Raw genomic sequence first — 23939 nt, 5'->3', positions numbered from 1 at the left:
ATGACCTCCTCGAGTCCCAGCAGCCACCAGAATACCGGTCCGGGCCTCTGCGCGGCAAACGCCCATCTCATTTGGGGGTGGGAGCTCCCGGCCCCTGCTGCGCTCCCCGCCCCCTGGGGCGGGAGGCGGGAACCCGCTAGAGCGGCTCCCTGGCCGCGGCGGACCTCGGGGAGGGGAAGGGGGCGGTGCCGGGCCGCGGAGGGGGCGGAGCCCCAAGGCTCCTCCCCCGACAGACGCTGGAGGAGCGGCGGAGCGGCCGGACGCCCACTCGTCCGAAACTGGTGCGCAGTGGTGGGCGCCACGGCGCAGGATGAGCTGGTGCGGCTGGCGCTCGAGGCCGCCGCCGTCGCGGCTGCTGCTGCTGCTGCTGGCGGTGGCCGGCGCCAGCGCGGCCCCGCGCTCCGCGCTCTACTCGTCCTCTGACCCGCTGACGCTGCTGCAGGCAGACACGGTGCGCGGCGCCGTGCTGGGCTCCAGCAGCGCCTGGGCCGTGGAGTTCTTCGCCTCCTGGTGCGGCCACTGCATCGCCTTCGCCCCGACGTGGAAGGCGCTGGCCAACGACGTCAAAGGTGAGAGGCGGGCCGAAGGGGGGGGTCTCCTCGTCGACCCTCTCCACCTGCCTGGCCGAGGGCTTCTCCCACCCGACCCGCCTCCTCCGGCCCGGGGCCTCCGCCCACCTCTTCCTCTCTGTCCCTCGCACTTCCCTCCTGGTTTCCAGCCCTCAACTCCATTTTTGGCTCCCGCGCCTCGCAGTCTCTTTCCCCTTGGCCGGTGTCCCTAGCCTTTCCCCACTCCTGGCGGCCCGGGCCCTCACACCTGCTCTGCTTTCCTGTCCGTCCTCACCCCGCTCACTGCCCCCATCCCTGCGCCGCCTCTCCTTTGTTCCTCTTGCTCTGCTGACACCTTACGGCCTTCTCTGCTGTCTCCTGTGGCAGTCCCCTTCCTCTCGCTCAGGGACCCATGTGGCCTTCCTGCCGAGTTCCCCAGCTGCTGTGGGATCAGTGCTGGGGAGAAAAGGAACTGACACTCCGTCTAACAACCCCTTGGCTGGTTGACCCAGCTGCTGCATAGACGTCTTTTCTCAGCTTTACTTTTGAGACAGAGTTTTCCTATGTGGGTTCTAGGCCTCTCCTGACCTGCTGCCTCCAGTTCCTTAGCTTCTGGACCGCATCCTCTCTTTTCCCCCTGGCCATGCATCCTCTCAGACCCTTCTGTTTAACCCATGAACCCAGAGGCCGGACTGAAGGCAGCCTCCTGGTGTGTGTTTGGCCCTCCTCCATGTGCCTATTCACTGGCCCGACCACTCACACCATAGTTCCTTGATTCTAAGCCCCTCAGTTGTGAGACATACTGTTCATTTACTAACAGCATGAGGGGTAGAGAGATAACAAGACCACTTAATGTATAGAGAGTGATTTAAAGGCATACTCTATTACAGAAATGGTAAATTAAAAAGAAAAAAAAAACTTGACTAGAACTGAAAAAATACGGTAATAATAGTAATGAATTACTTACAAGTGCTTACTATATATCTGACACCTTCCCGGGTAAGTATATGACATGTATTATCTCAGAGTTTCCTTTCCAGAATTTAAGGATCTCTTTGGTGTCACACAGCTGCCTAGCCCAGATAGTGGGTGTTTGGTGGGTGTGGTGGTAGTGATTTGGTTCTGATTTGCTGCTTCTGAATGAAGCTACTTCCTGATTGTGGTGCTAGGGCCCTCGCTTGGCTTCTGACTGGAAATTATCCCTGAATGAGGGCTGTGGGCATCTTAGGGAATAGTCCTTTCCTAGAGAGAGAACTGGAACTGTTGTTTCCTTGCTGTGCTGTTGGTATTTCCTTTTTTTTTTTTTAAGATTTTTTTTTTTTAAATTCATTTGAGAGAGAATGAGAGCACAAGCCTGGGAGAGGTCAGAGGGAAAGGGAGAAGCAGACTAGCTGCTGAGCCTGGAGCCCAACATTGGGCTTGATCCCAGGACCCTGGGATCATGACCTGAGCCGAAGGCAGATGCTTCACCAACTAAGCCAACCAGGCGCCCCTGGTATTTCTTATCAGCTCAACCATTCGTGGTGGAATAGTGCATTTGTAGGTGTTGGTTTTCAAACTCAGGTTACGGCTTCCCCTGGGCAGCTTGCATAGTGGTTCCTGAAGTGGCCAGATGGAAAGATGTATGCATCTGTTAGCCATATGGTCCTGGAAAGTTATTTTTAACACAACCGATAAACCATTTTACCTCCAGTGCACATGTAGACACTGTTTGCATGCCTCTCTGGTCCCATCACCCAAATGTGCCATTTCTCAGCAGCTCTCCACACTGTTTTGGTGATATCAACACATCTGATCAGGGCGAGGGGGAGGAAGAGTGTTGAACATGGAACTGGAACACCTGAGGGGACATTAGGTGTTCAGGGAACCTTATGGGCCTGAAAATCATAAAAATCCCCAGGTCATTTTCCACCTTGAGGCTATGAGAGGTCTCTAATGGCTACAGATGAACTCAATCTAGAAGATTCTTGTAACTTAAGAATGCTGGAGGGAAAGGTTAGCTTCTAGCTGACTCATGTGTTTGGCCTCTTGCAACCCAGAGTTTTCCAATGAATTGCATAGCCAGACACTGACCCAGCTTACTCCTGGGTGAGGGTTGCCGCTTCCAAAAGGGGTCTTGCCCTAGTGCATGGGGTGATAATCTTCCCCTAAAAAATACAAATAGAAACTTAATCTCCAGGAAGGACAATGGAAGCATCAGTCTGTGGAGATGAACCACAGTCAATGGGAAGTAGGAAATTGAGGTGGGAACCAGGGGTCTCCCATGAGCCACAGGGATGGGTCAGCCCCCTTAACAAGATCGTGTTGAGGGGGGGCACCAGTCGAATCTGGTGTCAGCCTGTGGTGATAAAGAATGCCCCCACTCCCATCCAAGGGTGAGGCCCTGCTGAGAAGCCAGGGTTGTTCTCACATCACCTCTGTATTACTGAGGTTTCTTGAAAAAATGGTTGTGGGCCAGCAGAGGGCTAGAACGCCACCCCAGGGCCTGTTGGAGTGTGCCCCCTGCCTTCTGCCAATGGTAGGAGTATCCGGGGTAGGAGGAGTGAGAGTATGGAAAGTCGTTAGGGGGGAGAAACATTTTGCAACCCTGCCCGGCTGTCCTCAGGCATTTCATCTGACTGGCTAGGGCTCATTTGTTCAGTGACTTGTGGGAGGGGTTCTCTGGGGCACTTGTTGCCATGGGCCAGAACGCTGGGTTCTAAAGACCTGGCTCATCCCTTCCTGTATTCCAGCATGTCTCTTCTTGTGTTGCCATATGTTTGGGAATTGATTGTGTTCATCTTAGATCTTCATTACTCTTCACCGGCTAATCAATCTGTAAATATTTGTTAAGTGACCTCTATATGCAGAACATTGTTGACATTGCAGTTTGGGAAATGAGCTACGCACAGCAGGAAAGTTGGCAACAGTGAGAAGCTGTGTTTGAAAAAGGCCAAAGGAGTGGTTCAACCGTTTCTTGTAGGAACTCAGGGCAGGGCGAAGTCTCGGATGGCCAGTCTGTCACCAGGCCTTAATTTAAGCAGTTATTTATTAAACACTTGCCTTATGCACTTTGCTAAGAGCCTTTACAGGCCACTATTACATACCTTTATGAGAAAATATCTGAGCAATCGATGGTTTTTTGTTTTTAACAGATAAGTAACTTCCCCGAGTTTGTACAGATGCTAGAGGGGGTTCTTGAAGCCATCTCTTTCTCTCTAGAACCTAGGCAGGTGGAGAGGTGGGCGAAGCAGGAGGAGTACTCCAGGTGGGAAAATAGCCTCTGCCAAGCCATAGAGATGACATTTATAAGGCATGGATGTTTGGGTGACACTGAACAGTGGTGGTTTGCCTTCTTTTCTTTTCCATGGTGTAGACCACCTCTCTTGTACCCCTGTGAACGCCTTAGTGCAGAGCCTGGCACAAGGTAGGAGCCCATTGAACACTCACGCAGGCCAATGGTATGAGCCTCACAGGATTCCAAATGAGAACGTAGTGACCAAGCCTTCTGCTGGCGCTGTGGCTCTTCTGGACTCAGGCCTGGGCTGTCAGCCAGGTGTGAAGGCTAGGGAAGGCATTTTGTCTATCCCATGACCTCACTGCCCAGAAGTCTGCAACAGGGAGGAAGCGATGTGGTGGTGATGGCAGGGCACGGGCTAACTCCATGGGGAGGACTCCTGGAGACTTGCATGGAGGTCTGGTTCTGACCACTTGACTAGTTCTTGGTGGTTTGGATGGGTCTGGCCTCTGTCTTAATAGGAGCTTCTTAACATGGGGAGGACTCATGGCTGTTTTTCTTGCTGGGAGTTGTTTGCCATCCAGCACTTGAACAGTTGTTCGAGCTGGAAAGGATGGGAGAGACCATCTATCCTGGTCCCCGTTTGACCCACAAGGCCCAGAAAGGAGACATTTGGAGCTCAGGGTGCTTTGGCCACTTATAGCTATAAGCAAGTTGTGTGACTGTGGGTCCATGTCCCTTCCAGAAGTGGTGAGTGGGGACAGGGATACTGCCTCTGACTCCAGAAGGAGCCCATGACTCCCCCCCCCACTACAGGGTGTCTCTTCACTCACCATCCCAGAGACCATAGATTTCCCAGTTAGGCCTGTGTCCCCACCCTTCTGCTCTTCATTTGCTCATTTACTCTGCTGTTAATAGAGAAAGGACTTTGCCAAGGAAGTGATTGCACCAGGAGACTTTTTTTTCCCCAAGAGAAGGGCTGGGCTGATAGTGCTGATGTTAGGGGTTAAGCCTGCAGGTTGTGGTGTTTAAGTCACCTGACACTTTAAAAAGCCTCCCTCGCCCAGTTCTGTTCCTCTTTGACAGCAGTGCACTTCACTTAAATGCAGCTTTGCATTACCAGCAGAGCACCCAGATAAGAGTCCTCTCCATTCCTTGTACTATGACTAGAGTGAATGGTCAGGCGCATGGTGATTAGTATCAAACCAGAACTTTATGTGTAATTATGGCTCATTAAGGTATTGACACTGATATTCCTGAGAAACATTCGGTAGCCAGGACTCTCAGCACCTGACTGGTCCCAACCTACCCCTCCCCCTCCCCGGTACCTGGGGTGTGGTTAGAAGAGGCCCCGGTTCCATTTCATGGACGACAGGGAATCAAGGTATAAAGATAAGGAGTCAAAGAACTACCCAGGAGCAAAGGGCTGATAATTCCCAGGCATCCCCTTTCCCCCTGGTCCCTACTACTAACACCCTGCTCTATCCTGTCCTCCCTGGCTGTCCTGGTTGGGAAGCAGCTCTCTGTCTTGGGCCCTCTTGAGACCAGAGGTTCAGATCCCAGGTTTACCACTGATGCAGCGTGCCTTGGGCATTGTTCTCCAATGTTCTCTTACAGGGGAGGAAAGCAGGTCTGGAGATAATAGCTTCTGCCTTTCCCCCAGGGTAGTTACACATTGAATGCAATAAGTTAGGCACACTACACACTGTGCTTAAACTCCCTGTACATATAACATCATCACCTAAGAGCTGAGTCTATGGTAGTGACTGGGTGCTTGAGTTAAAGAATCATGTCGCTTGAAGAAGGCATTGTTTTTGCCATTCTCTCTTTCATGGGGAAGATTGTGATCAGAGCAAAGGGCAAAAACAGAAGGGTAATATCCTGCCCCTGGTGAGGTGGCGAGGGAAGAGAGGTGGGTTTGAGTCTGGTAGCCCTGGACAGCTTGGAGGCTTTCGTTGCTTTTGTGGCGTAGGGGGTGGGGGTGGTGGGAGATGGTGCCCCTCTGCAGGGGCAGGAGCGGAGAGAGGTCATCTAGGGGGTACCATGGGTGCCCCCTGAGCACTAGCTCCCTGTCCTCTCCCCTCCCTCTCCCTTCAGTCTTCATGCCCCGGTGGCAATGAGCACTGACTCTGGCCCAAGGAATGGTGGCCTGTACTATCAGAGAGGAGAGGGGCAGTTGAGGCCTTCAGTCCTTGGTCACCCTGCCAGGTGGCTTTGTGAGACCCCTGCCAGTGGCCCTCCCTAGTGGAAGGACAAGAAATTGTTCCTCTTCCACCCTTTTGTCTAATTGACTTACTCTTTTGAGAGGCGCCAAGTCTCTGCCGTGGGTCTCCCTGCACAAGGTGACCAGAGCCCGAGATGCAGAACAGATGGAGCCACGCCTACAGTGTGCCAGCTGGCCATAGGGGCTGACCTGGGTCTCCCTCTCCCGCCTGTGCCTCCCTCGGGCAGGGAAGAAGCCACAGAAGGATGCTGGGGTGCTCTTGCCTGTGATCCGGGGCAGCTCCTCTCGCAGACCTTCACAGGTGATACTGTCACCTTCGGCCCCAGCTGGCCCCCGAGGCGGAGGCAGAGCTGAGAGCCGCCGTTGCAGCCCTCCAGCTGCTGTGAGCCGGGCCCGGGCCTTGGTCAGCTGTGTCATGCGGTCAGCGGTCTCGGAGTGCCTCGTGTGTGTGCTGCACAGTGGGGAAGCCGGCCAGCGAGGATGCAAAAATGAAGGGGCTCCTAGGGACGGACAGGCGTCTAACGGTGGAGGAGACCCAAGCAGGGCTCTGAGCATGTGGCTCATGCGGGCCCCGTCAACTGACTGCAAACTTCCACTCGATTTCTCCCCTTCTGGTGAAGCCCGTGCTCAGTCCCCAGAGCAGGCCTGCCCAGTGTCCGCACCCCATCAGAGCTGTGTGCCACGTGCGGGCACCGGTCCCTTGCCAACCCGCGCTGTGTGTGGTTCCGGCTGAAGCAGCCTCATTGTCATGGGGAACTTTAGTCGGTGCCCCAGGGGCACCTGACCCGGAACCAGAGCTCAGGGGGCCTGCCTGGTAGAGAAGGCTGTTTTCTGTTTCACACATCTTGGGCTGTGGCCCAGCATGGTGCCATTATTTCCTCTGCCAGTGAGTTTCAGCAGAGGGAGGCCTGCAGCCTGGGGCCTGTTGCAGGAGCAGGGTGCCCAGGCAGCTCCGGGAGCTTTTCATCTCCTGCCAGACTCTGGCCTCAGGGCTTCTTTCCCGGTGGTTTCTAGATTCCAGGTGCCTTTCCCTTCCTCCCCTGGGCTCCCTGCCTCTCTCTCTCTGGCGGGAGAGCCAGTCCTCACCCCTGTGTGCCACCCATGCAAGCTGGGCTGATTGCCAGCACCTCTGGCCGCAGAGACCTTCCCGAGCATCCGTTGGGGAGTTCTAAACCTCCTGAGGCGTGCTCTTCACCCTTCTGGAACTGACGCTCTCTAGAGGGCAGCAGGGACAGAGGCCATGTCAGGGTTTTTCCCCCAGCCCCTGCAGCCTCCGTGCCCCTTGCCCACCTCAGATTAATGGAGGATCACAGATGCCGTTACAGGAGAGCATTGCTTGTGCTACGTAGCCAGGTCCGAAGCACGGGCTAAGTGCAGAATGGCCAGAGTATCTCAGAGATCCTTCCTGAGGAAGGGATGACCTTTCTCGTGAAAGCCTTAAGGGCAGGTGCTCTGGGCATTGGTGTGGGTGGAGTGTGGCATGGGGGAGGTAAGCAGGCAGAAGTGCCAGCCCCTCTTACTTACCTGTTTTTCTTTTCCTTTCAGACTGGAGACCAGCCCTGAATCTTGCTGCCCTGGACTGTGCTGATGAGACCAACAGCGCGATCTGCAGAGACTTCAACATCCCCGGCTTCCCGACCGTGAGGGTGTGTGAGAGGGTGGGGAGAGCAGGGGCAAGCAGGGGAGGTGCCGGCAGGGCATGTTGCCAGCTGCCCCGTGCTGCCCTGGCATCAGAGCTCCATGGGGTCCTCCCATGCTTCTGGGCTTGATCTGCTTTAGTCACAGCGGCCAGAGTGCTGTCCCTGTGCTTGATGCGATGACACCTCTTGTAGAGGCAGAAAGGGATGTGAAGTGGGAGGCTCGTTTGGTCTGGCAAGTTCTACCCTTTAAAAAGGAGGGGGCTGTGGCAGGGGAGGGTAGTTGCGATGGGCTAATTTCAGCTGCTCTGATTGGAGCCATGAGGTGGGTGGTTATCACCTGGGCTGGTGAGAACCCCCAGCTGCCAAGGGCCTTTTTCCAGTTCCTCTCCCTCCTGACCTCCCAGCCTTAGAGACCTGATCTAACCCTATAAAACCCAATTCAGGCTCTGACCCACCCATGGTCAGGATCAGATTCAGGGGGCCTGATGATCTCCCAGAAAATACCAGTGAGCTTCATCCTCATCCGGCAAGTGCCTTGAGTCCCAGTAGCTCAGAAGTGACCTGTCAGGGTAGCCTCACCCCATGATCAAATGCCAGTGCCTCAGGCAGCAGGGATCCCCGTCATGGGAGTCATCACACCGAGCACATGAGGGCTTTGTCACCCCAGCTCTGGCTGAAAGTAGTGCGAGCTCTCCAGTGAGGCCTTGCCTGACAACCTGCCCACTGTGGGCATCAACAGCTTAATTAACATCTGAACAACTTCCAAGACTCTCAAGTAGGAGGCTCTGGGAAGCCGAGGATGGCAAGGCTGTGCAGTTATACTCAGTGCCCTCCCCAGGGCTCAGGCCCAGCTGTAATCCAATTAGTTTGCTTCCAAATAAAGAATCAGAATCTGTCTCCCTACCTCCAGCTATAATTAGGCTCCTTCTACCAGAATGGCATCTAGAAAAACATTTCCTCTATAACCACTAAGAATAATCTGGAAAGGCCTCTGAAAGCTAAAATGCCAAGCACTGCCCCCTGAACAAGATATCTGAGCTCAGGGGCCTCAAGTTCCAAGCAGAATCATGAGCCAGATCTCAGCCTAGTTACTCCAAGAGAATTTGTCTGGAAAGCCAGGCTCCAGGCTCCAGCAGGAATGTCCGGTTTGAACTCCATGTGACCTTTCTATTCCTCATACCCAGTGAAATCCTGCTGGGCTGGAGATTCCCACAGACTGAGAGCGCTCCCCACTACATTCTTGTTCCCACTTGGGGTCAGGCCTAGACCCCAGGTTTAGCTGAGATCAGGCTGGTCTGGGGAGCAGCTCCTGCCGTATCATGTAGAGGTGCCAGTAAAGAGATTGCTTATCAGTCATCTCTTTTCAGTAAAAGGCCTCCCTGGCAGGGCCATTGCTTTGCTTTTATCCTCATCACAAAACATGTAACTGAAAATATTCAAAATTACTGTCCAGGGGAGGATGAAGATCTCTGTTGAGCCAGGGTGAACAGCCCTGTGCGGGAAGTTGTGGGAAGACCAATGTGTCTGGAAGAATCCTTGTTCACAGGCTGATACTCCTGTCAGTGAAGACTGGCCATGGGGGTCCAGCCCCCTGGGAACAGGTTTGGCATTGCTGCCAGGGCCGGGTCAGGACATCCGGGGGGACGAGGGCAGCTTCTGTGGGACCTGGCACCCGGAAGGTTGGTGTTTCCACCTGGGAGAGGCCAGGGCTCGGTGGGTGTGAGGGAGGCGGCTCAGGCAGTCGGGAGGTCCCGAAGCTCCCAGAGCCTACCCAAGTCACGCAGCACACGCAGCCCGGATGCCTCAAGTGATTAATCATCTCCTGCACCACCCAGCTGGCTGTGGGAGGGGAGCTGAGAGGGCCCTGAGCTGGGAGGGCCCTGGGCTGGTCGTCTCGACCTTCCCCAGCCTCCACACGGGCAGTGCCTGGCTGGGCCTGGCAGTTCAGTGCCAGCAGGGACAGGCCCTCAGTGCCCTGTCCTCAGGACTCTGGCCCAGGGGGCAAGTGGTTCTAGCTTGCGCTGGGTCTCTACTCCAAGGCCCTACGCAGTAAGATACATATATTTCACAGTGAGATCCAGAAGTTGGTTTGTATGTGATCGCCAACACGAAAGTTTCATGAAACAATATTTATTCTTCCTAAATGCAGTACACGCTGCTATTTTCTGTTCCATTAATTTTTTAAAATTAATTATTTTTCCACTTATTTTTTTAAAATACTAGCCGTGATTCGCTAAACTGATGTTACAGCTTACTACTAGGTTGCTTCTAATGTTTGGAAAATGCCGCTCAAACAGATTGCCGATCTCCGGAGAGTCGGGTGTGCCTGTGTCATGGCTGGACTCCCTGGAAAGCAGTGCAGACCCTCGAGGTGGGCCTGGCTGCCAGTGGGCCTCTCTGCTGCCCCCCCCCGGGGTTGAGCCTGTCCTCACTCCTACCTTTAAAGGCTGTGAGAACTGTAAGATGAAGGCACACGTTGAACAAGGGAAGAGAGCGTGTTGCTGGTGTGATGGAGACAGACCTACACACGAGGCTGGGCCACCCCCAGGTACATGTGTCATTGTCCCTTTCCTCTGCCTCCTGCCCCTTGTCACCATTCAGGAGCAATGAGCTTCCACTAGCCCAGCCTGTTTAGCAAACACCTGGCCCTGCAGGGCTGGCTGTATCAGGGGCCCATCAGTCTGGAGCTGGAGCTCAGCTGGAAGAAAACAAAGGTGTGGGAGAGGGAGGGAGGGACCAGCTGACAACAGGTTCCGGCTTAGGGAACCTAGAGGCTGGAACTCACAGAGAGAGGCCTTGCCATGGGCCACAGGAGTGCCCTCAGGGGGTCATCCATCAGGACCTCTTGTGGCCAAAGGCCTGCCCAGCTGGGATCAAGATTCCAGAGAGCATCAGCATTGGGGTGGGAGGACAGAGATCTCCCCTTTGCCAAGATTCTGAGATGATTGATGTGGGTTCGAATCCTGGTTCCACGGCTTACTGTATGTACTGGATGTGACTCAGAAAGTTGTTGAACAGTGTCTCAGCAACAGGCCTCAGTTCCCTTTGTAAAAAATGGGATAATTTCTGTACCTAATAGGATTGTTGCCAAGTGTGAGGTGAGGTCTTACACACGAGAGTGCCGAGACACCGTATGGTATTACTTGGAGTTCAGTTAACGTTACTTGGCTTCCTGTTTCAGTCTTGGTAGTTTATAGGTTTCCAGGAAGGCCTCCATCTCTTCCAGATTGTTTAGTTTTTTGGCATATAGCTGTTGATAAAAGTTTCTAATAATCCTTNTTTTAGATTTTTCTATTCTTTTGAGTGAGGCTTGGATGGCTATGTATTTCCCCCTTAGGACTGCCTTTGCAGTATCCCATAGGTTTTGGACCGTTGTGTATTCATTCTCGTTGGTCTCCATAAATTGTTTAATTTGTTTTTTGATTTCCTGGTTTATCGAGTCATTCTTGAGCAGGATGGTTCTTAGCCTCCAAGTGTTTGAGTTTCTTCCAGGTTTTTCCTTGTGGTTGAGTTCCAATTTCAGAGCGTTGTGGTCTGAGAATATGCAGGGGATAATTTCAATCTTTTGGTATTGGCTGAGACCTGTTTTGTGTCCCAGAGCATGATCTATTCTTGAGAATGTTCCATGGGCATTTGAATAGAATGAGTATTCTTTGGTTCTGGGGTGTAGTGTTCTATATATATCTATGAGGTCCAACTCGTCGAGTATGGCATTCAAAGCCTTTGATTCTTTGCTTAGTTTTTGCCAGGGTGTTCTGTCTATTTCTGATAGTGGGGTGTTGAGGTCCCCTACTATTACTGTGTTCTTATCTATATGTCTCTTTATTTTGGTTAAGAGTTGGCTTGTGTATCTTGCTGCTCCCCTGTTGGGGGCATATATATTAATAATTGTCATATCCACTTGTTGAATACTTCCTTTAAGAATAATATAGTGCCCTTCTGTATCTCTCTCTATGGCCTCTAGTTTAAAATCCAGTCTATCTGATATGAGAATTGCTACTCCAGCTTTCTTTTGAGGTCCATTTGCGTGGAAGATGGTACTCCATCCCCTTACTCTAAGTCTGAATGCATCTTTGGGTTCAAAATGAGTCTCTTGTAGACAGCAAATGGATGGGTCATGTCTTTTTATCCAATCTGCAACCCTGTGGCGTTTTATGGGAGAGTTTAAGCCATTTAGATTGATAGAGATTATTGACAGATATTGATTATTGCCAAGTGTGAGGTGAGGTCTTACACACGAGAGTGCCGAGACACCGTATGGTATTACTTGGAGTTCAGTTAACGTTACTTGGCTTCCTTCCCACCGTTGTGTCTCCTCCCTAAGTCACCCCATGGAGCTCACGGTACCTCGTCTGTGGGCACTGCGTTTAGGCAGTCTGTCTGTCAGCAGCTAGTCAGTGAGTGTTTGCTGGGGGCAGACGGTGAGTGATCTGTATGCAATGGATGCCAGAGGTGCTCACCTGGGCTCACTGAGCCCTTTCTCTCTCACAAATCAGGGGACTGCATGGAGGAAGGGGACTTCCACTTGGTGTCGAAGGATGCATGCAGTTGGGCTAGGAGAAGAAGAATGCGGGCTGAGGAGGAGGTCAGAGCAGAGGCCCTGTGTGGGCAGGAGTGTGACATGTTGAGAAGACTGGNAATACTAGCCGTGATTCGCTAAACTGATGTTACAGCTTACTACTAGGTTGCTTCTAATGTTTGGAAAATGCCACTCAAACAGATTGCCGATCTCCGGAGAGTCGGGTGTGCCTGTGTCATGGCTGGACTCCCTGGAAAGCAGTGCAGACCCTCGAGGTGGGCCTGGCTGCCAGTGGGCCTCTCTGCTGCCCCCCCCCGGGGTTGAGCCTGTCCTCACTCCTACCTTTAAAGGCTGTGAGAACTGTAAGATGAAGGCACACGTTGAACAAGGGAAGAGAGCGTGTTGCTGGTGTGATGGAGACAGACCTACACACGAGGCTGGGCCACCCCCAGGTACATGTGTCATTGTCCCTTTCCTCTGCCTCCTGCCCCTTGTCACCATTCAGGAGCAATGAGCTTCCACTAGCCCAGCCTGTTTAGCAAACACCTGGCCCTGCAGGGCTGGCTGTATCAGGGGCCCATCAGTCTGGAGCTGGAGCTCAGCTGGAAGAAAACAAAGGTGTGGGAGAGGGAGGGAGGGACCAGCTGACAACAGGTTCCGGCTTAGGGAACCTAGAGGCTGGAACTCACAGAGAGAGGCCTTGCCATGGGCCACAGGAGTGCCCTCAGGGGGTCATCCATCAGGACCTCTTGTGGCCAAAGGCCTGCCCAGCTGGGATCAAGATTCCAGAGAGCATCAGCATTGGGGTGGGAGGACAGAGATCTCCCCTTTGCCAAGATTCTGAGATGATTGATGTGGGTTCGAATCCTGGTTCCACGGCTTACTGTATGTACTGGATGTGACTCAGAAAGTTGTTGAACAGTGTCTCAGCAACAGGCCTCAGTTCCCTTTGTAAAAAATGGGATAATTTCTGTACCTAATAGGATTGTTGCCAAGTGTGAGGTGAGGTCTTACACACGAGAGTGCCGAGACACCGTATGGTATTACTTGGAGTTCAGTTAACGTTACTTGGCTTCCTGTTTCAGTCTTGGTAGTTTATAGGTTTCCAGGAAGGCCTCCATCTCTTCCAGATTGTTTAGTTTTTTGGCATATAGCTGTTGATAAAAGTTTCTAATAATCCTTGCAATTTCAATGGTGCTGGTCGTGACCTCTCCCTTTTCAGTCATAATTTTAATAATCTCAGTCCTTTCTCTTTGTTTTTGGACAAGTTTTGCCAGTGGTCTATCAATTTTATGGATTCTCTCAAAGAACCAGCTTCTAGTCCTGTTGATCTGCTCTACTGTGGTTCTGGTTTCTAATTCATTGATTTCTGCTCTAATCTTGGTCAACTCCTTCCTTGTCAGTGGGTTAGGCCTGTCCCTCTGTTGCTGTTCCAGTTTCTTGAGGTGAGAATATAGAAACTGCATTTTAGATTTTTCTATTCTTTTGAGTGAGGCTTGGATGGCTATGTATTTCCCCCTTAGGACTGCCTTTGCAGTATCCCATAGGTTTTGGACCGTTGTGTATTCATTCTCGTTGGTCTCCATAAATTGTTTAATTTGTTTTTTGATTTCCTGGTTTATCGAGTCATTCTTGAGCAGGATGGTTCTTAGCCTCCAAGTGTTTGAGTTTCTTCCAGGTTTTTCCTTGTGGTTGAGTTCCAATTTCAGAGCGTTGTGGTCTGAGAATATGCAGGGGATAATTTCAATCTTTTGGTATTGGCTGAGACCTGTTTTGTGTCCCAGAGCATGATCTATTCTTGAGAATGTTCCATGGGCATTTGAATAGAATGAGTATTCTTTGGTTCTGGGGTGTAGTGTTCTATATATATCTATGAGGTCCAACTCGTCGAGTATGGCATTCAAAGCCTTTGATTCTTTGCTTAGTTTTTGCCAGGGTGTTCTGTCTATTTCTGATAGTGGGGTGTTGAGGTCCCCTACTATTACTGTGTTCTTATCTATATGTCTCTTTATTTTGGTTAAGAGTTGGCTTGTGTATCTTGCTGCTCCCCTGTTGGGGGCATATATATTAATAATTGTCATATCCACTTGTTGAATACTTCCTTTAAGAATAATATAGTGCCCTTCTGTATCTCTCTCTATGGCCTCTAGTTTAAAATCCAGTCTATCTGATATGAGAATTGCTACTCCAGCTTTCTTTTGAGGTCCATTTGCGTGGAAGATGGTACTCCATCCCCTTACTCTAAGTCTGAATGCATCTTTGGGTTCAAAATGAGTCTCTTGTAGACAGCAAATGGATGGGTCATGTCTTTTTATCCAATCTGCAACCCTGTGGCGTTTTATGGGAGAGTTTAAGCCATTTAGATTGATAGAGATTATTGACAGATATTGATTATTGCCAAAGTGTGAGGTGAGGTCTTACACACGAGAGTGCCGAGACACCGTATGGTATTACTTGGAGTTCAGTTAACGTTACTTGGCTTCCTTCCCACCGTTGTGTCTCCTCCCTAAGTCACCCCATGGAGCTCACGGTACCTCGTCTGTGGGCACTGCGTTTAGGCAGTCTGTCTGTCAGCAGCTAGTCAGTGAGTGTTTGCTGGGGGCAGACGGTGAGTGATCTGTATGCAATGGATGCCAGAGGTGCTCACCTGGGCTCACTGAGCCCTTTCTCTCTCACAAATCAGGGGACTGCATGGAGGAAGGGGACTTCCACTTGGTGTCGAAGGATGCATGCAGTTGGGCTAGGAGAAGAAGAATGCGGGCTGAGGAGGAGGTCAGAGCAGAGGCCCTGTGTGGGCAGGAGTGTGACATGTTGAGAAGACTGGTCTGGCTGGGGCAGAAGTTCATGTGCAGGGCTGAGGCAGGGCAGTAATGTCAGGGCCCTGGATTCTGGGCCGGGAGGTGGATACCCTGTGGCAGTATAGACACTAGGCTGTTAACTTATGTGGCTCTTGTGAGCAGGGGAGATGTCAGGGAGGGCGACTCCTGCCTCTCTCTGGAAGAAGGATATGGGCCCCCAGTCAACAGTCACCTGCTCTCCTCTGGCCTCCTCCACAATCAGCCTCCAGCGTAGGAATGGTTAGGCATGTGGCTCCTCCTGGGCTCACCGTAAGCTGTTTGGAGACTGGGTCATTTTCTTTGAAACTTGTTTTAAAAGCTTGCATTCCGTGTCATGGGTGGTCACCACTGGAAAGCGTGTTTTCCATTCAGCCTTATTTGATCCTAGAAAGGCAGTTGCTGCTTGATGTTGGTGTTGCCCTTGACAGATTGGTAGAGACCCACCTCATGCCTCTGGGGAGACATGAGGTCTTCCAGGAGCACCAGCGTTGGGGAAGGCAGAGGCTCCTGTGTGAGGGGATGGAAGGAAAGGGACCAGGTGCCGACCGCTTCTGGAAAAAAGAAAACTCGCTGCTGACATCTTAATTACCTGTTCCCAAGGAGTTGTGGAGGTTTCCCCTGGTGAGGCACACGCCTCCAACAGCTGACTTAAGAAGGATGCATTTTAATAGGAGGACAAAAATGTGCCCTAACTAGATTGTAGGATGATTTTCACATGACTGTCTACAATGATCAAAGGACAGAGGTTCTCTGTTCTACTGAACAGGTGTCTTCTGAGTCCTTCTACGTCCTAGACACTGTGGGTCTTGCCCAGATGCCCAAGCATAGTCCTGTCCTCAAGAACGTTCGGATTTCAGGCCCATCATAGCTGAACTGTAGGGAAGAGGGTCAGTGGAAGGTAAGTTTCAGAGTTTGGGTCAGATCCTGGAAGGCCTGTGAGTTTAAACATTATTCACGGGTAATCTGGAGTCATGGAAGAGATTTGAGGAGGAGGGACACGATTGGACCAGAATGGTGCCACTAAGCAAAATGGCAATGAGGAGAGTTGGGAAATGAAAAGATGGAGCAAATTAACATTTCTGAGCTCACGGAGGGACAGGTAGGAACTGTTGCATTAGTCCGGGAAATAGGTGGTAAGCCCTGGCCTGGGCAAGGCAGCTGGCCTAGAGGACTGTTGAAGAATCACAAAGGTCAAATTCACAGACCTTGTCCACTGACTGGCAGATGGGGGAAGAGAAGATGCCAGTCTGATTAATAGGGGGAGGTCATGGGGTGAGACAAGGAACACAGATGGAGAAACAGGTTGGGGGAAGGGTGACTTGGTCTTGGAGGGGAGTGGGGGCTGGCACCTGTGTGGAGGGCACCAGGGGTAAACAAGGCTAGGACAGGTGAGGACTTGAGACAAAGGGTTCAGATTGAAAATCGTATAGACCAAGTGCATGACATTGACAAGGAAGACAGACAGTAGGCTCGTTTGTTCACTCATTCATTTGCTCCTTCATTCAGAAGCATGGATTGACCCCCTGGTGTGACAATACTTCCCAGGGCTTTTTAAACAGAAAGAGTGTCAAGAGCTGATACATGGCAGGTGGAGAGACGGGGCAAGAGATTGTGGGGGCAGTGGACACAAGAGAGGAGTCAGGGGAGAGGCTAGGACAAGGGCGAGGGGAAGGCCGTGAAGGTGGCCAAGCAGGCCTGGTCAGTGTTGGGTGAAGCAAGGGAGGTGGCAGCATGAAGGCTAAGAAGAGTGTCAGGAATATGTGATACCAAACATGGCAGACCCTGGCCATGTGGGGAAGGCAGGCAGTGCTAACATCAGACACTGCAGAGAAAGCAAGGAGGGGCCAGAGGGGTCAGCTGACCCACAGCCAGCTGCTCATGGGCATGAAGAGAGGGGCAGTCGGAGAGGCAGAGCAGACATTGCTTCGAGAAGTCTGGCAGCCCGGGGAGATGGGACATGCAGTACCTGGAGGTGGGAGGAGGGCCTCTCTCTGTTCCATCCACCTCCCTTCCTGTCCTTTTTATTTTCATTTTTTTTTTTTAAGAAATTAGATTAGGAAGATCGGAATCTATTTGTAGGCCTAGGGGCGTTGCTGGCAGAAAAGGGGAACAAGAGGTTGATAGGAGAAAGTTCTGAAGGGCATGAAGTGTGGGAGCAGAGCTCCGGTGCTGCCATCCCTCTAGAAGGTAGATGGAAGGCTTCCGAGGACGGAAGGGAGGGCCGCGTGGCAGCACAGCAGTGCACAGAGGGACACGGGAGGCCTTCCCGGAGCCCTGTGCCTCAGGGGCTGTGTCTCCGAGTCCCCGCATTCCCCTGGGTCAGTCTTGCTGGGGCCGGCAGTCTGCCTTTTGAAGGAGGGAATGCCAGCCCCCCTCAGAAGGGCACCTCCTCAGATCTGGGGGAGAAGCTGGTGGCCGAAGAAAAGTTACCGTGCTGCTTTTCGTCACCGAAAATAACAGCCGTGGGTCCGCCCTACATTCCCACAATTCCGGGAATTGGTGAGCATTTTTACAAAATTTCACACAAAATTTGTTCAGTAACTGCATTGTTATAAATATATGTGGCATGTATCAGCGGATGGTTTGCACCCAGAATAAAAGTGTATATTGATGGTCTAAGAAGAGAGAGAGTAAAGCGGTTAGCAGGAGTTAGGAGCCAGGTGAGGGCAGGGGGAGCAGAAGGAGGTTGCAGGGGGGAAGATGGGCGGTGTCTGTGCATCNTCACAATTCCGGGAATTGGTGAGCATTTTTACAAGTGTCAGGATAACATATAATTTCACACAAAATTTGTTCAGTAACTGCATTATTATAAATATATGTGGCATGTATCAGCGGATGGTTTGCACCCAGAATAAAAGTGTATATTGATGGTCTAAGANCCACAATTCCGGGAATTGGTGAGCATTTTTACAAAATTTCACACAAAATTTGTTCAGTAACTGCATTGTTATAAATATATGTGGCATGTATCAGCGGATGGTTTGCACCCAGAATAAAAGTGTATATTGATGGTCTAAGAAGAGAGAGAGTAAAGCGGTTAGCAGGAGTTAGGAGCCAGGTGAGGGCAGGGGGAGCAGAAGGAGGTTGCAGGGGGGAAGATGGGCGGTGTCTGTGCATCTCTGTTGTTCTTCTGGTGGAAAGGTGGGCAGTCCGTCCACCACTCCGGATTTTCATGTTCTGCCTGCAAATGGCTAATCAGGCTAGTCGATCAGTGTTTCCTAGCGTTTAAAAGGGGGAACAAGGGAAGGGGATGATAATAATCCTGCAGTTAACATTTATTGATCCCTTACTGTATGCACCAGATAGAAGGACTTTAGACATATCGTCTTTGAATCCTCACAGCAGTTCCTCAGGGTGGATGGCAGCATCCCCATCTTAAAGATGAGAAGGTACAGAGGGGTTACTGGATTGCCCAAGGTCACACAGCAGGTGTGTAGCAGAGCCGGGTCTTGTACCCAGGTCTGGTAGACCCCAGGGCCTGCAGTCAATCACCAACTTGGAATAAGGCCAGATGGCCATGCTGTCACAGGCAGAGGCCCAAGGACGCTACAGGTGGCCCCCGAGGATCTCAGGAAGCATCCTGTTTCTGGCCAGCAGGCTCTCTGCCAGACGCTTATGTGGCTGTCTGTCTGTCAGGACGACTAGACTTTATTCCCTCCTGAGCCTGGGAGAACACAGACCAGAGCTCTGGTGGCAGTCCTGCCACTTAGGCAGAAGCCCAGATTCNAGATAGAAGGACTTTAGACATATGTATGCACCAGATAGAAGGACTTTAGACATATCGTCTTTGAATCCTCACAGCAGTTCCTCAGGGTGGATGGCAGCATCCCCATCTTAAAGATGAGAAGGTACAGAGGGGTTACTGGATTGCCCAAGGTCACACAGCAGGTGTGTAGCAGAGCCGGGTCTTGTACCCAGGTCTGGTAGACCCCAGGGCCTGCAGTCAATCACCAACTTGGAATAAGGCCAGATGGCCATGCTGTCACAGGCAGAGGCCCAAGGACGCTACAGGTGGCCCCCGAGGATCTCAGGAAGCATCCTGTTTCTGGCCAGCAGGCTCTCTGCCAGACGCTTATGTGGCTGTCTGTCTGTCAGGACGACTAGACTTTATTCCCTCCTGAGCCTGGGAGAACACAGACCAGAGCTCTGGTGGCAGTCCTGCCACTTAGGCAGAAGCCCAGATTCTGACGAGTTGTCTTTTGTTCTCTCTGTCCTCTTGCCCAAGGAGGTGAAAGACCGAGCCTGGAGTGTCCTATAAATGGGAAAGAGGACAAAGTGATGAGTTAAATTGACCTGTCTGTAACAAGACTTGTGTCTTCAGGGCCTCAGGCCCACCCTTCAGCAGGACCTGACCTGGACACCCCTCCTTCATGGGGGTCTGCTGAGCCAGGCTGGGAGTTCTCCATGGACAGACACCAGCCTCTAAGGACAGATTGCCTCAAAGGGCAGCTGACATTTTCTGGGGGAAGTATGAAGTGACTTTGTTTTATCAGTTAAGTCTGCCTCATCCACTCATTCATGCAATGAATATGTTCATTCATTCATTTCAAGACGGAGAGACCGTGCACCACTCGTGAGTGTGTAAGCTGCGGCCGGCACTTCCCTGGGTACATCGGAGCTGTGGGGGTGGGGATCGGATGCAGAGACAGTGGGGACAGGAATCAGCATCCAGCTCCAGGAGCAGATACCTCCCTTTTCTCCTTTTAAAGATGGGGAAACTGAGGCTCAAAAAGTTAAGTGATTTGCCCAAAGTCAGCCCCTTTAGTAAGCAGCCGGGTCTGAGACACGGATGCATCTGGCACTGGTGTGGTGGTCTTAGCTCCGTGTGTTACTGACTCTTGCCTGTGTGTTTGCTTCTAGTTCTTCAAGGCCTTTTCCAAGAATGGCTCAGGAGCAACACTGCCAGGTGGGTGTCCTGGTTCCAGTTGTCAGTATCTTCTTCCTTTTCTTTCTATTGTGTTTCTACTGAGGTGAGGAGAGCCCTGCAAGGTGCACAGGGTGAAGAGTTTCCCAAGGGAGGGCAGAGTTTGTGTTTTCCTGGGGCCTTCCCAGCCAGCCTGAAAGATGCCTTCTGGAAAAGGAGGTTGTAGAAGCCCCTCTGCTTTGGTCCATTCAGGGTCCTGGGGAGAGAGGACGGTCACCAAGTACCCAGGCCAACCCTTCATGTCAGAATGAGGTTGGCATCCAGAGGGACAGACCAGACAGCCTCCAGGGAACGCGCTCATGGGCTCCAGGCCTGAGGGACTGTTTCCTGCCCTCTGAGGAATGGGTGGTCTTGTATAACTTAGGGCCACAGAAGACCCCACCCCACCACAGTAAAAGAGAAGGACTGACTCAAGCTCTGTTGCTCAGAACTAGCCTGTGCCCCGGGCCCTTTGTTTCAGTGAAGCTGACAAGGGCGCTGGGATTATTCTCCCTCCCTCCTCATGCGCCCCCCTCCCCCATGTCCGTCTTCATCCAGTGGCGGGTGCTGACGTGGAGACGCTGCGAAAGAGGCTCATCGACGCCTTGGAGTCCCATGGTGACACGTGGCCCCCCGCCTGTCCCCCACTGGAGCCTGCCAGGTATTCGGGGCTAGACAGGCTTGGTGCAGTGTGGGCCAGGATCACAGGCCTGGTAGCGAGAGGACAGCGAGGACAGCTGCTTACGGGATACAAAGGCCTTTGTCTCTGGGGCATACACCTCTGTGGGCCAGAGCCCAGAGCCACCCTGGAACAGCTGGTAGAAGACTTCCTGTTGCTGGGGGTCCTCCCTGAGGAGCCCTGGCTACATGGGACCACAGGGGTGCAAGGGCCTATCCTGGGTGGGAAGAGCTGGGCAGGCGTTCTCCAGGCCATACCTCCCTCTGCTTTTCACAGCCTGTCCTCAGGAACGTTTGGGGGGTTGCAGTGGACTTCAAATGATCTAACCCGGAGGGGACACTGAGAAAGTTGACATGGGGAGGAAGAAGGGAGGCTCAGAGGGAGCCCTGTCTGTAAAAGGGAGTCGTCATCTTTCTGAGCGGTGGCTGTGACTGGGGGTGGGGTGGGGCACATGACTGTTGTGCTGCAGAGCGTCAGGCACGGTGGCTGGTGGCCCATATCTGCCTGTCAGGCAGGCTTCCAGGATTGCCTCTTCTAGGAGAGGAAGGGGCGCGGTGCCTTGCTTTAGCTCTCCCACAGAGGGCAAATTGAGAACACCAGGTCTCGCCCTCCCAGCTGAGAACTCGAGACAGGGTAGAGCCCACCTCAGGGATTCCTGCCAAGAAGGAACAAATCCAAGTACCAGCAGGCACTGCTGGCGGGAGCTCAGCCTCCAGCACCTGAGGAGGCCTTGAGCAGGCGCTGGTGCTCCAGGCCCCCCGCACTGATTTAGGGATGCTCTCGAAAGCCATAGCCTGCTGAGAGATTGTGCTTCTACGCGTCAGTTGGGGTTGAATCCAACCCATGATTTTTTTTTTTTTTATCCATTTGCCCAATTGTCCACCCTTCTGGAGGGTCCCATGGAGACCCTGGGCCCAGTGTTAGTCTCGGTATCGTTTGGGGCTGCGCAACTAGACCCCTTCTCTCCAGGAAACATTCACACCAGCCTGCCCCTTACTTACATTTTTCAATGACCGTGTCTGTCTCTCTCTTTCTTATGCACATGCATCCTTCATGGTGCATTTTCAGTCCCAAGAGCTCCCAAAAGCAGCAGATCAGGTCCACCTGCCAGCCTGATGAGTACTAAACATTGCTCCATATTCACTGAGCCTTGCCCTTACCCCGAGCATAGAGACCCCTGGTCTCAAAGCCCCTCTCCCGTCCTCAGCCTCCTCCCCAGACCACCTCGTCCTCACTTCAGATTCTTAGAAGAGACAGTGTGAAAAAAACCAAATCTACAAGTTGGGCCAAATGGAGAACCAGCGTGTGGGGTAGCAGAGGCAGCATCCCCTGAGACTAAGGGTCTGGCTTACTCACCCTGGAGGGCTGGCAGGGGGAGACTTCCATGGAGCCTTGAGTGGAAACAGGAGGGGTATGTATGGCTGTGCCCCCAGTGCTGTGCCAGCCGCACCTGGTGTCCCCAGCAGGTCTGTGGAGGGTCACTGCTGCCCTTGTCTCTTGCAGGATGGAGGAGATCGATGGATTCTTTGCGAGAAATGACGAAGATTACCTGGCCCTGATCTTTGAAAAGGAAGGCTCGTACCTGGGTAGAGAGGTGAGCTGCCCCCAGGGTCCCTGCAACTCCAGGGTAGCCATCAGGAGAGAGCCCAATGAGTTCATGGGCAGGGCTGTTCCGGTGAATTCTAGGGTCTGGGCCCCATGCGCTTCTTAGCCCAGCACTGGCCTGACCCCTGCTGGGGGACCCGGGAAGTGTGGGAGCTGGACCTTTCCGTTTGAAAACCTTTGTCTTTTTTTATCTCCCTCATTGAAACCGCGTCTGTAACACCTGCTGTTCATTGAGCCCTGGACTAGAGTGCCAGCACACGTAGTCGCTAATCTTCACAGTTAAGGTTGATAATCAGGTAACACGTTGAAAATCCCCTGGCAGTGAATGGGTGGAGCAGGGCTTGGAACCAGGTCTGTGAGCCCCACAAGCCCAGGTGGTTTCCGCACTGCCCCACCCCTGCAGAGTTGGGGCTTGGGAGCAGGAAGGGGCCATCAGAGGTCATGCAGCGCCTCAGGAGGAAGTGAAGCGGGTAACAGAACAGGCAGGTGTGAATTTCCACTCCGTGATGATCTGTCTGTAATCAAGTTACCCAGCTTCCCTACGCCCCATTTCCCTGTCTGGAAAGCAGTGATCATTACCTTTCCTCAGAGCGCTGCTGGCACAGTCAAACGAGGTGGGTTAGGGAAAGGGCCTGGATTGGTAGCTGGCACAGAGTAGGTGCTTTTTAAAGACCCATTCCCCTGGCCTAATGCAGGGAGCTCTCTGTTCTGCTGGCTCAGAGACTTCTCTAGGCCCCTTGTGGGCTTTTCCCAGGTACTGAGGTGGGATGGGCCAAGGCATGGGTGAAGTCGTAGGAAATGCAGGGACACAGAAGAGGCATGAGGGTGGAGATGAAATTAAACACCGCTGTTGGCTCCGAATGACTTTCCTCCTGAAACTCATCAAGCACGGTGCAGAGAGTTCCGGGCTCTCTCCAGGCGTCTGAGCCCCGAGAGGGGAAACAGAGGGAGATGGGGAGGGGCATGGAGCTTTGCTGAAGGACTGCCTGACCCTTCTGGGGTCCCAGTCCAGGCCTGGGGTCATTCCTGTCATGAGGAAGTGATTAATAAATGTTCATTAGAATCATATATTCTCCCTCCTGTCCCCCAGGGGCAGGGATCCTGTGTCCACACAGAAGTGCTCAGAGATGGTTAGTTTGAGAAGCAGGAGGGCACAGTAGCCAAGAGCCCAGACTCGGGAGCCAGATTGAACTGGGATTTATTGCGCATTTCAGGCGCTTGCAAACTGTCACCAGAACACTTGATTTCACTGCTCAGCCGCCGTGTTTTCATGTGCAATAGGCATTTTAGTTTCTTTAATGAACACTTACATACCTCCTATGCACCAGTCACCGTTACACATTTTATAAAATTAACCCCTTCGGTTCCCTTAACAGCCCTCTGAGGTTGGTATGTTTGTTATTATTCCAATTTTGCAAGTAAGGAAATTGAGTCAGGGGAGGTTGAGGCTGGCTTGGGAGGGGGGGCAGGATGCAAACCCAGGCAGCCGTAGTAGACTGTGCCTGCCGGTTCAGTCAGTCTCCTAATGATAGTTCCTGTTTCATACTGTTATTTTGAGGATTCAGTGAAGCAATCTATAAACACCCAATACCTACTCAATAAATGTTAGGTAATAATGATTTTCCCCCTTATTTCTTTCTAAAAATAAAATCATGTCAAAGTATGTTTTTCTGATTTGGAATATAGATAGAAAGCCTTATAAATTTAAGAATAAAAATGAAACCACATTTTATTATGCCTTCTACAGATTGCTTTCATTGGAAAGAA

The 23939-nt window shown here is 52.1% G+C and overlaps 1 protein-coding gene across 1 annotated transcript in view; it reads left to right on the top strand.

Annotated features, from left to right (window-relative positions):
- Positions 1-219: 219 nt before the first annotated feature.
- QSOX1 (quiescin sulfhydryl oxidase 1) overlaps positions 220-23939 on the top strand; it is a 38768-nt gene continuing 15048 nt past the window's right edge. The window contains exons 1-5 of the mRNA XM_011226962.2: positions 220-569; positions 7535-7635; positions 19846-19891; positions 20447-20549; positions 22071-22161. Of these exons, the coding sequence (XP_011225264.2) occupies positions 311-569; positions 7535-7635; positions 19846-19891; positions 20447-20549; positions 22071-22161 (600 nt within the window). The 5' untranslated portion in view covers positions 220-310. The remainder of the gene's footprint in view (positions 570-7534; positions 7636-19845; positions 19892-20446; positions 20550-22070; positions 22162-23939) is intronic.

The sequence above is a fragment of the Ailuropoda melanoleuca genome, chromosome 8, assembly GCF_002007445.2.
Source record: "Ailuropoda melanoleuca isolate Jingjing chromosome 8, ASM200744v2, whole genome shotgun sequence".
NCBI classification, from domain to species: Eukaryota; Metazoa; Chordata; class Mammalia; order Carnivora; family Ursidae; genus Ailuropoda; species Ailuropoda melanoleuca.
Note: the sequence above shows the minus strand (reverse complement) of the source record. Positions and strands in the feature narration are given on the sequence as shown.